Genomic DNA, 18,191 nt, shown 5'->3' with positions numbered 1-18,191 from the left:
GCATCTTTAGGATTCTCTATGTATAGTATCATGTCACCTGCAAACAGTGACAGTTTTACTTCTTTTCCAGTTTGTATTCCTTTTATTTCTTTTTCTTCTCTGATTGCTGTGGCTAGGACTTCCAAAACTATGTTGAATAATAGTGACAAGAGTGGCCATCCTTGTCATGTTCCTGATCTTAGAGGAAATGCTTTCAGTTTTTCACCATTGAGAATGATGTTTGATGTGGGTTTGTCGTATATGGCCTTAATGATGTTGAGGTAGGTTGCCTGTATGCCTACTTTCGGGAGAGTTTTTATCATAAATGGGTGTTGAATTTTGTCAAAAGCTTTTTCTGCATCTATTGAGATGATTATATGGTTTTTATTCTTCAGTTTGTTAAAATGGTGTATCACATTGATTGATTTGCGTATATTGAAGATGCCTTGCATCCCTGGGATAAATCCCACTTGATCATGGTGTTTGATCCTTTTAATGTGTTGTTAGATTCTGTGCTATATTTTATTGAGGATTTTTGCATCTATATTCATCAGTGATATTGGTCTGTAAATTTTCTTTTTTTGTAGTATCTTTGTCTGGTTTTGGTATCAGGGTGATGGTGGCCTCATAGAATGAGTTTGGGAGTGGTCCTTCCTCTGCAATTTTTTGGAAGAGTTTGAGAAGGATGGGTATTAGCTCTTCTCTAAATGTATCATAGAATTCACCTGTGAAGCCATCTGATCCTGGACTTTTGTTTGTTGGAAGATTTTTAATCACAGTTTCAATTTCATAACTTGTGATTGGTCTGTTCATATTTTCTATTTCTTCCTGGTTCAGTCTTGGAAGGTTATACCTTTCTAAGAATTTGTCCATTTCTTCCAGATTGTGCATTTTATTGGCATAGAGTTGCTTGTAGTAGTCTGTTATGATGCTTTGTATTTCTGCAGTGTCCACTGTAACTTCTTCTTTTTCATTTCTAATTTTATTGATTTGAGTCCTCTCCCTCTTTTTCTTGATGAGTCTGGCTAAAGGTTTATCAGTTTTGTTTATCTTCTCAAAGAGCCAACTTTTAGTTTCATTGACCTTTGCTCTTGTTTTCTTTGTTTCTCTTTCATTTATTTCTGCTCTGATGTTTATGATTTCTTTCTTTCTACTAACTTTGGGTTTTGTTTGTTCTTCTTTCTCTAGTTCCTTTAGGTGTAAGGTTAGATTGTTTATTTGAGATTGTTCTTGTTTCTTGAGGTAGGCTTGTATTGCTATAAACCTCCCTCTTAGAACTGCTTTTGCTGCATCCCATAGGTTTTGGATCATTGTGTTTTCATTGTCATTTGTCTCTAAGTATTTTTTGATTTCTTCAGTGATCTCTTGGTTACTTAGTAACGTATTGTTTTGCCTCCATGTGTTTCTGTTTTTTATGTTTTTTTCCCTATAATTGATTTCTAATCTCATAGCATTGTCGGAAAAGATGCTTGACATGATTTCAGTTTTCTTAAATTTACTCAGGCTTGATTTGTGACCCAAGGTGTGATCTATCCTGGAGAATGTTCCGTGTGCACTTGAGAAGGAAGTGTAATCTGCTGTTTTTGTATGGGATGTCCTATAAATATCAATTAAATCTCTCTGGTCCATTGTGTCATTTACAGCTTGTGTTTCCTTATTAATTTTCTGTGTGGATGATCTGTGCATTGGTGTAAGTGAAGTGTTAAAGTCCCCCACTATTATTCTGTTACTGCCTGTTTCCTCTTTTATAGCTGTTAGCAGTTGCCTTATATATTGAGGTGCTCCTATGTTGGGTGCATATATATTGATAATTCTTATATCTTCTTCTTGGATTGTTCCCTTGATCGTTATGTAGTAGCCTTCCTTGTCTCTTGTAACATTCTTTATTATAAAGTCTATTTTATATGATATGGGTATTGCTACCCCAGCTTTCTTTTGATTCCCATTTGTATGGAATATCTTTTTCCATCCCCTCACTTTCAGTCTGTATGTGTCCCTAGGTCTGAAGTGGGTCTCTTGTAGACAGCATATACATGGGTGTTATTTGTATCCATTCAGTGAGCCTGTGTCTTTTAGTCGGAGCATTTAATCATTTCACGTTTAAGGTAATTATTGATATGTATGTTCCTGTGACTGTTTTCTTAATTGTTTTGGGTTTGTTTTTTTAGGTCCTTTTCTTCTCTTGTGTTTCCCACGTAGAGAAGTTCCTTTAGCATTTGTTGTACAGCTGGTTTGGTGGTGCTGAATTCCCTTAGTTTTTGCTTTTCTGTAAAGCTTTTGATTTCTCCATCGAATATGAATGAGATCCTTGCTGGGTAGAGTAATCTTGGTTGTAGGTTCTTCCCTTTCATCACTTTAAATATATCATGCCACTCCCTTCTGGCTTGTAGAGTTTCTGCTGAGAAATCAGCTGTTAACCTTATGGGAGTTCCCTTGTATGTTATTTGTCATTTTTCCCTTGTTGCTTTCAGTAATTTTTCTTTGTCTTTAATTTTTGTCAGTTTGATTACTGTGTGTCTCTGTGTGTTTCTCCTTGGGTTTACCCTGCCTGGGACTCTCTGTGCTTCCTGGACTTGGGTGGCTATTTCCTTTCCCATGTTAGGGATGTTTTCGACTATAATCTCTTCAGATATTTTCTCTGGTCCTTTCTCTCTCTCTTCTCCTTCTGGGACCCCTATAATGCAAATGTTGTTGCGTTTAATGTTGTCCCAGAGATGTCTTAGGCTGTCTTCATTTCTTTTCATTCTTTTTTCTTTATTCTGTTCTACGGCAGTGAATTCTACCATTCTGTCTTCCAGGTCACTTATCCGTTCTTCTGCCCCAGTTATTCTGCTATTGATTCCTTCTAGTGTATTTTTCATTTCAGTTATTGTATTGTTCATCTCTGTTTGTTTGTTCTTTAATTCTTCTAGGTGTTTGTTCTTTAATTCTTCTAGGTCTTTATTAAACATTTCCTGCATCTTCTCGATCTTTGCCTCCGTTCTTTTTCTGAGGTCCTGGATCATCTTCAGTATCATTATTCTGAATTCTTTTTCTGGAAGGTTGCCTATCTCCACTTCATTTAGTTGTTTTTCTGGGGTTTTATCTTGTTCCTTCATCTGGTACAAAGTCCTCTGTCTTTTCATTTTGTATATCTTTCTGTGAATGTGGTTTTCCTTCCATAGGTTGCAGAATTGTAGTTCTTCTTGCTTCTGCTGTCTGCCCTCTGGTGGATGAGCCTATCTAAGAGGCTTGTGCAGGCTTCCTGATGGGAGGGACTGGTGGTGGGTAGAGCTGGTTGTTGCTCTGGTGGGCAGAGGTTAGTAAAACTTTAATCCACTTGTCTGCTGATGGGTGGGGCTGGGTTCCCTCCCTGTTGGTTGTTTGGTCTGAGGCGCTCTAGCACTGGAGCCTACCCGGTTCTTTGGGAGGGCTCACGCCAAGGAGTACTTCCCAGAACTTCTGCTGCCAGTGTCCTTGTCCCCATGGTGAGCCACAACCACACCCCGCCTCTGCAGGAGACCCTCCAACACTAGCTGGTAGGTCTCATTTAGTCTCCCATGGGGTCACTGCTCCTTCCCCTGGGTCCTGATGCACACACTACTTAGTGTGTGCCCTCCAAGAGTGGAGTCTTTGTTTACTCCAGTCCTGTCAAAGTCCCGCAGTCAAGTTCCGCTAGCCTTCAAAGTCTGATTCTCTAGGAATTCCTCCTCCCATTGCCGTACCCCCAGGTTGGGAAACCTGACATAGGGCTCAGAACCTTCACTCCAGTGGGTGGGCTTCTGTGGCATAAGTGTTCTCCAGTTTGTGAGTCACCCACCCAGCAGTTATGGGGTTTGATTTTATTGTAATTATGCCCCTCCTACTGTCTCATTGCAGCTTCTCCTTTGTCTTTGGATGTGGGGTATCTTTTTTGGTGAGTTCCAGTGTCTTCCTGTCAATGATTGTTCAATGGTTAGTTGTGATTCCGGCGCTCTCACAAGAGGGAGTGAGTGCTCGTCCTTCTACTCTGCCATCTTCTTTGTTAGCTTTTAAAAATATTTTTCTATCTGTCTGTCTATCTATCTATCTATCTTTGGCTACGTTGGGTCTTTGTTGCTGAGCACAGGCTTTCTCTAGTTGCTGTGAGTGGGGGCTACTTTTCGTTGTGGTGCGCGGGCTTATCATTGCGGTGGCTTCTCTGTTGCAGAGCACAGGCTCTAGGCATGCGGGCCTCAGTAGTTGTGGTTCGCGGGCTCTAGAGCTCAGGCTCAGTAGTTGTGGCTCATGGGCTTAGTTGCTCTGCGGCATGTGGGATCTTCCCAGACCAGGGCTTGAACCCGTGTCCTCTGCATTGGCAGGCAGGCTCTTAACCACTGCGTCACCAGGGAAGTCCCTTTGTTAGCTTTTAATAGCAGAATTATACTGGTCTTACATAATGAGTTAGGAAATTCTATCATATATTTTCTAAAAGAAAATTTCTTCCTTAAATGTCTGGTATAATTCATAACTGAAACTGTCTGGATCTAGTGTTTGCTTTGTAGAGAGTTGTTTTTTTAAATACTTTTATTGAGCTATAATTTATATGCCATAAAATTCACCCACTTAAGTGTCCAATTAATTGATTTTTATAAATTTACAAATCTACAGAACCATCACCACAGTCCAGTTTTAGAACATTTCCATCACCCCAGAAAGATCCCTTGTGCTCATTTGCAGAAAACCCATGTTTTCACTCTGGCCCCAAGAAACCACTATGTAGGGATCGATAAATCCAATTTCTCTCATACAAGTCTATTCATAGTATCCATTTGATCTTATGTCAGTCTTGGTAACTTGTGTTTTTGAAGGACTTTATTTCATCTGAATTGTTAAATGTATTGACATAAAATTGTTCATAATAATTTATCCTTTTGTTGTCTGTAGAATCTGAGTGATAGGCATGCTTTCATTTCTAATGTGGTAATTTGGGTTTATTCTGTTTTATTCTAGTCCATTCTTTCTAAGGGCTTATTAAGTTTATTAATCATTTTATTTTATTTACAAATTTATTTATTTATTTATTTTTGACTGCATTGGGTCTTCGTTTCTGCACATGGGCTTTCTGTAGTTGCAATGAGTGGGGGCTACTCTTTGTTGCAGTGCGTGGGCTTCTCATTGCGGTGGCTTCTCTTATTGTGGAGCACGGGCTTGAGGCATGCGGGCTTCAGTAGTTGTGGCACGCGGGCTCAGTAGTTGTGGCTCATGGGCTTAGTTGCTCCGCGATATGTGGGATATTCCTGGACCAGGGCTCGAACCCGTGTCCTCTGCATTGGCAGGCAGATTCTTAACCACTGTGCACCACCAGGGAAGTCCCTATTAATCATTTTAAATAGCTAACTGTTAGCTTTGGTAGTTTTCTTTAATTACTGTTTTCTATTTCATTGTTTCCTGTTCTTTATTATTTTTCCTTTCTACTTACTGTGGATTTACTTTGCTCATATTGTTAGGTGGAAACTTAGATCATTGTTTGTTTTTGTTTGTTTTTTTTCTTTTTTGTTTTTAATGTTTATTTATTTATTCATTTATCTGGTTGCACCAGATCTTTGTTGTGGCAGGCAGGCTCCTTAGTTGTGACTCATGGGATCCTTAGTTGCGGCTCCCAGGCTCCTTAGTTGTGGCACGTGGGCTTCTTAGTTGCAGCTTGCAGGCTCCTTAGTTACGGCAGGTGAACTCTTAGTTGCGGCATGCATGTAGGATCTAGTTCCCTGACCAGGGATCGAACCTGGGCCCCCTGCATTGGGAGCATGGAGTCTTATCCACTGTGCCACCAGGGAAGTCCCAGATCATTGTTTTTTAGCCTTTTCTTTCTTCCTACCGTAAACATTTAATGACCTGTATTTCTCTCAAAGTACAACTGTAGCTACATTCCACAGATTTTGACACATTGTATTTTAATTATCACTTCATTCAAAGTGATAATTCATTTTTATTTTCCCTGGTAATTTTTTCTTTGATCCATGGATTATTAAAAATGTTTAATATATAATTTCTAAATATGTGGTCCTTTTCTAGATATCTTATAGTTATTGATTTCTAATTTAGAGGTATCTTCTGTAAGATTTCAGTTCTTTGAAATTTGAGATTGTTTTATTTATACCTCAGCATACGCTCTATCCTGCTAAACTCTTCTGTGTACTAGTAAAGAATATATATTCTATAGGTATTGAGTATAGCTTTCTATACATGTCAAAAAGGTGAGGCGATTGATGGTACACTTCAGATTTCTATATTCTTTTTTTATACAATTTTTAAAGGTTATATTCCATTTATAGTTATTACAAAATATTGGCTACAGATTTGTATATTCTTAAAATGTTTTGTCTAAGAGAGTCTTTAAAAATTTCTAAGATTATAAATGTCTTTTTTCTTCCTTCAGTTCTGTCAGCTTTTGCTTCATGGATTTTGAATCTATTGTTAGGTACATTCACATTTGTAATTATGTATTTCTGAGGTATTAACCCCTTATTATTACAAAATATTACTCTTTATTTCTGGTGATACTCTCTGTCTTGAAGTCTGCTTTGCTGATATTAGTATAGCCATTTCACCTTGCTTACAATTAGAATTTTCCATCCTTTTATCGATACATTTCACTTGTCTGTGGGGTTCGTGCGCATGCTGCGTGTGTGTCTGTGTGTGTGTGTGTGTTTGCTTTAGGGATTACAATATGTATCTTTTGCTTATTACAAATATTTAATGTTAATATTGCCTTATCATACTGACTAGGACCTTCATTATAATATTGAATACAAGTGGTGAGAGTAGACATCTTTCCATTGTTCTTGATCTTAGGGGGAAAACATTCAGTCTTTCACTATTAAGAGTATTAGTTGCATGGAACACTACTCCGCTTTAAAAAAGAACAAAATTTTTCCATTATCAGCAACATGGAGGAACTTGGAGGGCATTATGCTAAGAGAAATAAGTCAGACAGAGAAAGGCAAATACTGTATGATATCACTTATATGTGGAATCTAAAAAATGCAACAAACTAGTGAATATAACAAAAAGGAAGCCGACTCACAGATACAGAGAACAAACTAGTGGTTACCAGTGAGGGGGGTGAGAGGGGGGAACTACAAACTACTGAGTATAAGATAGGCTTAAGGATGTATTGTACAACACAGGGACTATAGCCAATATTTTGTAATAATTGTAAATTGAAAGTAACCTTTCAAAATTGTATTAAAAATTTTTTTTTCTTTTTTGCTGCGTTGGGTCTTCACTGCTGCGCGTGGGCTTTCTCTAGTTGCGGTGAGCAGGGACTACTCTTCGTTGCAGTATGCGGGCTTCTCATTGAGGTGACTTCTCTTGTTGTGGAGCATGGGCTCTAGTTGCACGGGCTTCAGTAGTTGTGGCACACGGGCCCTAGAGCACACGGGCTTCAGTAGTTGCAGTGTGTGGGTTCAGTAGTTGCAGCATGTGAGCTTCAGTAGTTGTGGCACGTGGGCTTAGTTGCTCCGCAGCATGTGGGATCTTCCTGGACCAGGGATCGAACCTGTGTCCCCTGTATTGGCAGGTGGATTCTTAACCACTGCGCCACAGGGAAGTCCCTATAAAAAATTTTAATGCAAAGAAAAGTATTAGTTTGTAGATTTTTGGTAGATGTGCCTTATCAGGTTAAGAAAATTACTTTTTGTTTCTAGTCTGCTGACAGTTTTTGTCATGAATGGGTGTTTAATTTTATTAAATGTCTTTTCTGCATCAATTGTTATAATCATGTAGCTTTTCTTCTTTATTCTTTTGATATTGTGAGTTACATTGATTGATTTTTTGAATGATGAACTAGGCTTGCATCCCCCTGAGATAAAACCCCACTTGATCATGATGTATTACCCTTTTTACATTTTGCTGGATTTCATTTGCTAGTGTTTTTTTGATGATTTTGCATATGTATTCATTAAGGATATTGGTTTGTAGTTGGTTTTTTTTCCTTCTGTAGCTTTGTTGGGATTGGTATTAGGGTAATGCTGGCCTTATAGAATGAATTGGGAAATATTTCTTCCTCTTCTACTTTCAGAGTTTGTATACAAGCAGTATTGTTTCTTCCTTAAATGTTTAGTAGAATTCATGAATGGAGGTATCTCAGCCTGGAATTTTCTTTATTGGAGTGTTATAAACTATGAACTTATTTTCTTTAATAGATATTGGACTATTGAGGTTATCTATTTCTTCTTGATTGTGTTTTGGTAAGTCATATCTTTCAAAGAATTTCATTTCATCAAAGTTGTCAAATTTATGGAAATACAGTTTTCTTAATGTTCCCATTTGATCTTTTAAATGTCTGTAAAGGGTTCTGAGTTACCAATTCTAATGTGTCAAGGGTTTTCCATACATCACCAAGCCACTCTCCAACACCAGGTGAGTGTCCCACAATTCAACTCAATTCTGACACTGTCTACCCATAGATAGCATCAGATTCCACAGGTTAAGAGTTCAGACCTACAGCATTGCCCCTTCTCCCCCATTTGATCCAATGTAAGTCCAAGGGGTTACCTGTGCTTCTGACCAACCAGCTATCGGAAGTTCCAACCACCCCCTCTTTGGTTTTGATTAATTTGCTAAAGAGGCTCACAGAGCTCAGAAAAAATTTTTACGTACTAGATTACTGGTTTATTATAAGAGAATGTAGCTCAAGAACAGTCAGGTGGAAGAGATGTATAGGGCAACGTACGGAGAAAGGGCACAGAGCTTCTGTGCTTTCTGAACATGTCACTCTCCCGGAATCTCCATGTGTTCACCACCCTGGAAGCTCTCCAAACCCCATCATTTTGGGTTTTAGGTAGGCATTACATAGATATAATTGATTGAATCATTGGGCATTGGTGGTTGAACTTGATCTCCAGCCCCTCTCCTCTCCTCAGAGGTTAGAGGGAGTGGAAAGGACTGAAAGTTCCAATCTTTTATTCACATACTTGGCTCCACTGGTAACCAGTCTCCACCCTTAGGTGCTTCCAAAAGTTACCTCATTAACATGACAAAAGACGCCTGATCACTTTTATCATTTAGGAAATGCCAGAGGTCTTAGGAAATTCCAAAAATGGGACAAAGACCAAATATATATTTTTTTATTATAAATCACAATATCACAGTCTGTAAAGTCTATAGTGATATGTCCTGTTTCATTCTTGATATTGGTAATTGGTATCTGCTCTCTTAGTCTGCTTAGAGATATATCAATTGTATTGATCTTCTCAAAGAACCGCCACTTGGTTTCATTGATTTTTCTCTATCATTTTTCTGTTTTCCTTTTAATTGATTTCTGTTCTTTATTATTTACTTTCTTCTGCTTTCTTTGAGTTTAATTTGCCCTTCATTTTCTAATTTCTTAAGATGGAAGCTTAGGTCATTAATTTGAGATTATTTTTTCTAATATAAGTATTTAAAGTTATAAATTTCTAAACACTAATTACATTACACAAATATTAATTGCTGGGCTTCTCTGGTGGCCCAGTGGTTGAGAATCTGCCTTCCAATGCAGGGGACACGGGTTCAATCCCTGGTCTGGGAAGATCCCACATGCCACGGAGCAACTAAGCCCATGCACCACAACTACTGAACCTGTGCTCTAGAGCCCATAAGCCACAACTACTGAGCCCTTGTGCCGCAACTACTGAAGCCCGCGTGCCTAGAGCCCATGCTCCACAATGAGAGAAGTCACAGCATTGAGAAGCCTGCACCGCAAAGAAGAGTAGCTCCTGCTCGCTGTAACTAGAGGAAGCCCGCGCGTAGCAACAAAGACCCAACACAGCCAAAAATAAATAAATAAATGTATTTTTTAAAATATTAATTGCTTATAATCTTATCATCATTCAATTAAACGTATTTTCTGATCTCCTTTGTGACTTCATCTTCAACCTAAGGATAATTTAAAAGTTTGTTGTTCAGGAATTCCCTGGCGGTTATGGCTCTGAGTTTTCACTACAGGGGGCACAGTGAATCCCTTGTCAGGGAACTAAGGTCCCGAAGGCCTCATGGTGTGGCACAAAAAAAAAAAAAAAGTTTGATTTTCTAATATTTGGAGATTTCCCAGTTATCTTTACCTAATTGCATTTTAGTTTAATTTAGTTATGGATAGCAAACATCCTTTGTATGATTTCAGTTTTTTGTATTTCTTAAGGATTGTTTTATAGTAAAATATGTTTTATAGCCAAAAATCTAACCAGGTTAACGTTCTGTGTGTACTTGAGAAGAATGTACATTCTGCTCATGTTGGGGCAGGTGATTCTATAAATGTCATTTAGGTCAAGTTAGTTATAGTGCTGCTCAGGTCTCCCATGTCCTTACTGATTTTCTGTCTACTTTTGTTGATTACTGAGATAGGAATGTTGAAGTCACCAGCTATAATTGTGGATTTGTTTATTTCTCCTTTCAGTTTTCAGTTTTTGCTTCAGGTATTTTGCAGCTCTGCTGTTAGGTGTTTACACATTTTACATTGTTATTTTTTTGGTGAATTGACCCATTTAGCATTACATACTGCCCCTCTCTTTATTCCTGGTAATTAATACTCCTTGTTTTGAAATGTCTAATACTAATATAGCCACTCTGGCTTTCTTTGATTAGTGTTTACATGATGTGTGTTTTTCCATCCTTATACTCTCTACTTCTCTGTCTTTATCGTTAAAATGGGCTTCTTATAGATAGCAAATAGTTGCATCTTGCTCTCTCTAGTGTGACGGTCTCTGCTTTCTAACAAGAATATTCAGTCCTTTTACATTTAATGTTTACATTTAATGTGATTTTTGACATGGTTGAGTTTGGATTGGCAGTTTAGCTATTTTTTTCTCTTTGTTTCACTTGACTGTGCCTTCTGTTTTTTAGTGTTCTATTTTAATTCCTTTGTTTACTTTTTAGCTGTATCTCTTTGCTTTACTTTTTAAATTGAGGTGTAATTAACCAACAGTAAAGTACAATATATTTTTGAATGTTTGCTCTATTGATTATAATATGTATCTTGAATTTATGACATCTACTTAAAGTTTATAGTCATGTTAAATACGGGAACTTTTCAACAGTATAGTGTCACTATTTCCTTGTCCTTTTGCTATTACCATAATATATAATAACTCTACATATATTATAACTCTCACAATTGTAATTTTATAATTTTAGTTTTAAACAGTTAATGTCTCTAAAGAAATGAAAAGAAGAAAAGACATATGTGTGTAATTGTGTTGAAGGTCTCCAAACCACCCCAGGTTTGGTGATTTGCTGGAAGGACTCATAGGACTCAGCATGTAGTTGTACTCACAGCTAAGATTTATTACAGTGAAAGGATACATATCAAGCACAATCAGTAAAAAGAAATGGCTCCTGGAGCAAAAACTGAAGGAAACCGGACACAAGCTTCTGATTAAATAAAATGTGTATTTTAAGGCAGGACAAGAAAATTTAAACATAAGGTTCTGTCTCTGTGTCCGTTTGGGCCTCCTCCCTCCCTCCTCGTGTGCATCTGAATTACACATTAACCAGACCTCCTCAAAGATGGGAATGCCTGCTGGATCATAAAGATCAATTTTTTTCCCTTTCTTCTGGCACTAGCAATGTAATTTCTTAAAAGAATACCATTCTTTCCCAACTCTGTAGCGGGCCGTAGTGACTTACTGTTCTCTTTGCCTTTGTACGTGCTTACCTGGACTATATATCTTTGGTGAACTTTATGTAAAATATCAGTATGTCACTTTGATGTATGATTCTTTGTCTTGAGAATGTATATGACTGTGCCTTTGACTTCTAATGGGCATAACAGTTCTCAGAACTTCTGAGAGTCTATCTCCCAGATTATAATCCTCAGTTTGGCCCAAATTAAATACCCTTTTCTCTTCTTAACTTGATTGTTAGTTGAATTCTTGTTGACATTTCCAAGAATCCTCTCCTAGTGGAGCCACATAGGACATGCTTAATCCGTTTAGCAGTAACTTGTAAGAACAAGTACAAATTGTTGTCTACAGGGAAGCTCGTCTGAGTCTAGGAGTCCAGGGTTTTTACTGGAGATGGTTCATGTAGGCACAATTTCAGTCACTAACATTCCTGACTCTGAGAAGTAAACAGATGTTCAGCATAAACTGTATTATTTCTGTTAACAGTTTGGGCACAGTGAGACTGCCTTATTGCTTAGGGAAGTTTTATGTCAGTGTAGGGACAGTTTACCATTCAAATTCTGGGACCAGTGAAAGGTCAAACTTGCAAGCAGGTCTTTCTAAAGATAGTAGTCTTAGGCCTGCTATGTTAACTGTTTTCTACACAATAGACTTTTGTATTTACTTATCTAACATTTCCACTTGTCCACATTCCTTCCTACAGATCTTGTATATACTGAATGTGTTCCCTCAAAATTCATATGTTGAAAGGCTAACTCTCAATATAATGGTTAGGAGATGGGGTCTTTGGTAGATGATTAGGTCATGAAAGAGCTCCTTGCCCCTTCTGCCAGAGGATACAACCAGACTATGGCCTTAAGAAACAAGAAGCGGGCCTTCACCAGGCACCCAGTCTTCTGGCGCCTTGATCTTGGACTTGTCAGCCTCCAGAACTGTGAGAAGTAAATTTCTGTTGTTTGTTAGCCACCCAGTTTATGGTATTCTGTTATAGAAGCCTGAACTAAGACAAGATCCAAGTTACCCTCTAGTGTCATTTCCATTACCATGAAGAACTTCCTTTAGTGTTTCGTGTAGTGGAGGTCTGCTGGTGATGAATTCTCTCAATTTTTGTTTATCTGAAATATCTTTATTTCCTCTTCCTTTTTGAAGGGTAGTTTCATTGGAGATACACTTCAGTATTGAATATCTTTCTTTTAGTGCTTTAACTATTTGTTCCATTGTCTTCTCATCTTCATTTTTTTAAATTAAAGACTATTATTTATTTATTTATTTTGGCTGTGTTGGGTCTTCGTTGCTGCGCGCGGGCTTTCTGTAGTTGTGGCGAGTGGGGGCTACTCTTCATTGAGGTGCGCAGGCTTCTCATTGCGGTGGCTTCTCTTGTTGTGGAGCAGGGGTTCTAGGCACATGGGCTTCAGTAGTTGTGGCATGTGGGTTCAGTAGTTGTGGCTTGCAGGCTCTAGAGTGCACGCTCAGTAGTTGTGGCTTACAGACTTAGTTGCTCCACAGCATGTGGGATCTTCCTGGACCAGGGCTCGAACCTGTGTCCCCTGCATTGGCAGGCAGATTCTTAATGACTGCACCACCAGGGAAGCCCTTAAAGACTATTTTTTAAAAGCAGTTTTAGATTCACTGCAAAATTGTGAAGAAGGTACAGAGATTTCCCAAATACTCTGTTCCTCCTCACATGCATAGGCTCCCCTATTATCAACATCACCAACCAGAGTGGTACGTTTGTTATAATTGATGAAACTATATTGACATATCATAGTCACCCAAAGTCCATAGTTTACATTAGGATTTACTCTTTGTGTTGTACATTCTATGTGTTTGGACAAATGTATAACGACATGTAGCCATCATTACAGTATCATACAGGGTAGGTCCACTGCCCTCAAAATCCTCTGCTCTATTAATCCCTCACCCCTCTATCCCTGGCAAACACTGATCTTTTTACTGTGTCCATAGTTTTGCCTTTTCCAGAATGTCATATAGTTGGAATCATATAGTATGTAACCTTTTCAGATTGGCTTATTTCACTTACTGATATGCATTTAAGGTTTCTCCATGTCTTTTCCTGGCTTAATAGCTCATCTTTTTAGCTCTGAATAATATTCCATTGTCTGGATGTACCACTGTTTATTTATCCACTCACCTCTTGAAGAACATCCTGGCTGCTTCTAAGTTGTAACAATTATGAATAAAGCTGCTATAAACATCCATGAACAGGTTTTTGTTTGGATATAAGTTTGTAACTCATTTGTGTAAATACCAAAGAGCATGATTGCTGCGTGGTTATGGTAAAAGTATGTTTAGTTTTGTAAGAAACTGCCAAACTGTCTTCCAAGGTAGCTGTACATTTTGCATTCCCACCAGCAATGAATGAGGGTTCTGTTGCTCCACATCCTTGGCAGCATTTGGTATAGTATGTGTTCCAGATTTGGGCCATTCTAATAGGTGTATAGTGATATTTTGTTGTTTTAATTTGCATTTCCCTGATGACATATAATGTGAAACGTCTCTTTGTATGTTTATTGGCCGTCTATATACCTTCTTTGGTGAGGTGTCTGTTAAGGTTTTTGGCCCATGTTTTACTTGGATTGTTCATTTTCTTTTTCTTTCTTTTGGCCGCGCTGGGCATGGCATGTGGGATCTTAGTTCCCCGAAAAGGGATCGAACCCGGGCCCTCTGCTTTGGAAGCGCAGAGTCTTAACCACTGGACCGCCAGGGAAGTCTCTCATTTTCTTACTGTTGAGTTTTAAGAGTTCTTTGTATATTTTGGATAATAGTCCTTTATCAGATTTGTCTTTTGCAGATATTTTCTCCCAGTCTATGGCTTGTCTTCTTATTCTCTTGATGTTAACCCTCATTGAGCAGAAGTTTTTAATTTTAATAAAGTTGAAATTATCAGTTATTTCATTCATGGATCGTACCTTTAGTGTTATATCTAAAAAGTCATCACTATATCCAAGGACATCTGGTTTTTCTCCTATGGTATCTTCTAAGAGTTTTATATAGTTTTGTGTTTTACATTTTAGGTCTATAATCCATTTTGAGTTAATTTTTCTGAAAGATGTAAGGTCTGTCTCCAAATTCATTTTTTTTTCCCATGTGAATATCCAGTTGTTCCAGCACCATTTGTTGAAAAGACCATCTTTGTTCCATTGTATTGCTTTTTTTCCTTTGTCAAAGATCTGTTGAATGTATTTATGTGGGCCTATTTCTGGGCTCTCTATTCTGTTCCATTGGTCTATTTGTTTCTTCTTTTGCCAGTACCACACTGTCTTGATAATGTAACTTTATAGTAAATCTTGAAGTCAGGTAGTGTCAGTCCTCCAACTTTGTTTTTTTCTTCAACATTTTGTTGGCTATTCTTGGTCTTTTGCCATCTATATAAACTTTGGAATTAGTTTGTTGATATGCACAACATAACTTGCTGGGATTTTGACTGGGATTGCATTGAATCTATAGATGAAGTTGGGAAGAACTGACATCTTGATAATATTGAGTCTTCCTATCCATGAGCATGAACTGTCTCTCAGTTTATTTAGTTCTTGTATTTTTTCTGGGTATTACACTTGAAATTTAGTTTACTAATTTTAAGTTGGGACCTCAATTAACTAATCTATACATTTTTTTCAAATCTGTTCCTTTTTTTCAGGTCATAAATAAGGTCCATCTTAAGGCAAATCATATTATAAAGAGGGATGTTAATGAACATTTAAGAATCAAGACTGTCTACGATAAAAGTATTGAAGAGTAAGTACATCATTATTTGTCATCTTTTTTTTTTTTTTTTTTTTTTTTTTTGCAGTACGCAAGCCTCTCACTGTTGTGGCCTCTCCCTTTGCGGAGCACAGGCTCCAGACGTTTAGGCCCAGCGGCCATGGCTCACGGGCCCAGCCGCCCCGCGGCATGTGGGATCCTCCCGGACCGGGGCATGAACCCGTGTCCCCTGCATCGGCAGGCGGACTCCCAACCACTGCGCCACCAGGGAAGCCCTTGTCATCTTTTTTTATTAAGAATCAAACTGTTGAAAATATTTTCATCTGTTACCTGGAGTTCCATAAATGGAAGTAGATGCTAGTGTACCCTCAAAATGGAATTAAGCTAAATATGCTTTTTAGTTTAGAAAGATGAAGGCCATGGGATATGATTTAAATCTATACATCATGAATAATTTAAGCACACCAGTGTATGTCTACTTATGTGGTCAATAACAGACCTGGAGGGCACTTAAGTACTTGGAGGAACAATAAGACAAAATACTAATATATACAATAGTAAGAACATTTACAAAATTATTAACCAGAGAGATGATATAGCCTAATTTTTAATTTAGAGTAAGAGGGTGTCCAGAAAAGAGATAAATTATGAATCTGTAGTAGTTTATGAAGAGCTATTGGGAGTAGGTGATGTCTTTCCCTATCTTTAACTTCCCAAATGAATGAGACAGTATGTGATCAACTCTTAAATGCTCATTGAGATTTAGAGGGACTGATATGGCATGCTTCCACAAAGCATTCCTTGGGACTCCTGCCAGTTGCATTCTGAACAAAAATGAGATAGTGGTTTGCCCTCAGCATGGCAATCTTTATGTTTTATGTCATCATTTTCAGGTTGCTCCCTGAGAAAAGACATCTTGTAAAGGTATGTAATAAATACTCATAGCTTGAATTGGACACTTAAAATGGTGCATTTTATTGTATGTAAATTTTACTTCAGTAATGAAAAACATACACATGACTATTCTGTGAATGACTGAATAAAAGGTGTTGGTAGTGAATGTATTTCTATTATCACCAAGGTGTTTTTATGATGCACTCACCAAAACTTTGTTCATATTTGATATTAAGTTAGTCTTCTCATTTTATAATTTGATATTAAATCATTCTCATATTTTTACTTGTCCTCTTAAGTTTTAGGGGAGCAGAGCATGCTTCGGATAGGATGAAAAAGACGATGTTTTAAAAACATTGAGAACACTATTCTCTTGGTGGAAATGCTCATTCTCATGAAGATTAATTGGCCTGATAGTATGAAATGCCAAGGTCATTTATAGAGGTGCTAGCCTCATAAGTTTTTTAACTGTTACAGAGGCACACACACACATTAAGCCACTTCATTATGGGTCACAGAAATGGGTGAGGCTAAAGTAGATCTTCTAAATATACGATTTTCTTAACATAAACTACCTTCATGTTGGAGTAATCTAAATCGGTCTCAAATTTAAAGTAATATTAATAGTTGTGATTTATGTTTTATAATATTCTATTTAAATGGGGTAGGGAAGGAACTTTCTGGTGTTCTTTCCTCCAAACTAAACTAGTAAATGAGGAAATTCCTTCGCACCTAGACTCAATGTTTCCCTAGCCCTAGTCACACAACCTTTGACTAGTACCTATGTTCCAGAATTATAAGGCTTTTTCCTTCTTTCCCCTTAGTCATTAATATCCTATGCTTACTTGTTTTAAATATAGTTTATCTTTTAGCTGTAATTCTGACTGGTTTTTTTTCCAACTTTTATTTAGACCAAACTTTTTCCACAAGCTGTTTCTTATTTAGAGAAGACTTTTCAGGTTCGTAGACCTGCGGGCACCATATTACTTAGTAGGTATGTCACATTACACACAGTTCATTTTCTTCAGTTATTTAGTACTCTGCCCACCCCACTCTGTCAGTATGGCAAATTGTGAGTTTTATGCTGGAGTATTTTATTATGCTGGTTCCTGGAGACCAAACTGTAAGATATTTAAAAAGAATAAAAGAGCATCTGTTGGGTAATCATTCTTTCCCCGATTTTCCATTATGAGGTGACCCACTGGATCTTTTCCTTGGGTATAGCTTGTACCCTTTTTCCCATATCCCCTTCCTTCATGTGTACAGTATTGGCTTTTTCCCATATCCCCTTCCTTCATGTGTACAGTATTGGCTTTTGAAGTATTTGAGTGTTTGAAAACCCAGATCAGAAGGATTTGCCATGGAACCAAAATTCTTTATTAGACTACTTTTCTAACTAAAATAATAACTATTATAAATGAAATAAATATAGCAGCTACTAGTTTTTTACAATGTTTTAACTGCTGTGAACTCATCTTTATTTTTTTTTTGTAATTAAACTTTGATGTATGAATGAACTGAAGACAATGTGCAACAAACCAATACCAATACCTACGGAAGGAAAATGATCACCATAGATGCTGCACTGGGGAATGTGCAGAGCATACAAGATGTGGCCCCGTTATAGTGCCTGAGGAGCACCTCCAGGTATTTCACCCTGCTCTTAGCAATGTTCTTATTCTTTAGGATAAACTTACGACAGATTTTCAATCTGTGATTGTCACTAAGAAGATTTTACAGACTTAAGTTCAAAAGTTTCATTCTCTACCAAAAGTAATCACAGTTAGGTGTGCTGATTTTATTCTTTTATTGGTTTTCAAGTGAATTTAATTATTTTTTTCTTTTTTCAATTTATCTCTGAGGCTGCTGAATCGTTTCTGCTTAGGACTTTATCTTTGCCCTCCAAAACATCTTTTAGCAGCTATATACCTCAGAATTTTTAAAGGGCAATTTAACATTATCTCTTCAAATAAAAATAATGTGTATGCTTTAACC

General features: G+C 37.5%; 1 protein-coding gene across 2 annotated transcripts in view; it reads left to right on the top strand.

The window, feature by feature from the left end:
• The window catches only part of LMLN (leishmanolysin like peptidase), a 105,352-nt gene that overhangs the window by 8,527 nt on the left and 78,634 nt on the right, over window positions 1-18,191 (top strand). For both annotated transcript variants that reach the window (XM_022567845.3, XM_089910622.1), the window contains exons 2-5: window positions 15,238-15,335; window positions 16,196-16,226; window positions 17,108-17,190; window positions 17,720-17,843. In XM_022567845.3, coding sequence (XP_022423553.1) covers window positions 15,238-15,335; window positions 16,196-16,226; window positions 17,108-17,190; window positions 17,720-17,843 — 336 coding nt within the window. The remainder of the gene's footprint in view (window positions 1-15,237; window positions 15,336-16,195; window positions 16,227-17,107; window positions 17,191-17,719; window positions 17,844-18,191) is intronic.

This window comes from Delphinapterus leucas, chromosome 4 (assembly GCF_059928025.1).
Source record: "Delphinapterus leucas isolate spDelLeu-1000000601 "Yukka" chromosome 4, BTC_Dleu_Yukka2, whole genome shotgun sequence".
In the NCBI taxonomy this organism is placed as follows: Eukaryota; Metazoa; Chordata; class Mammalia; order Artiodactyla; family Monodontidae; genus Delphinapterus; species Delphinapterus leucas.
This window is presented reverse-complemented; position numbering and strand designations above follow the sequence as displayed.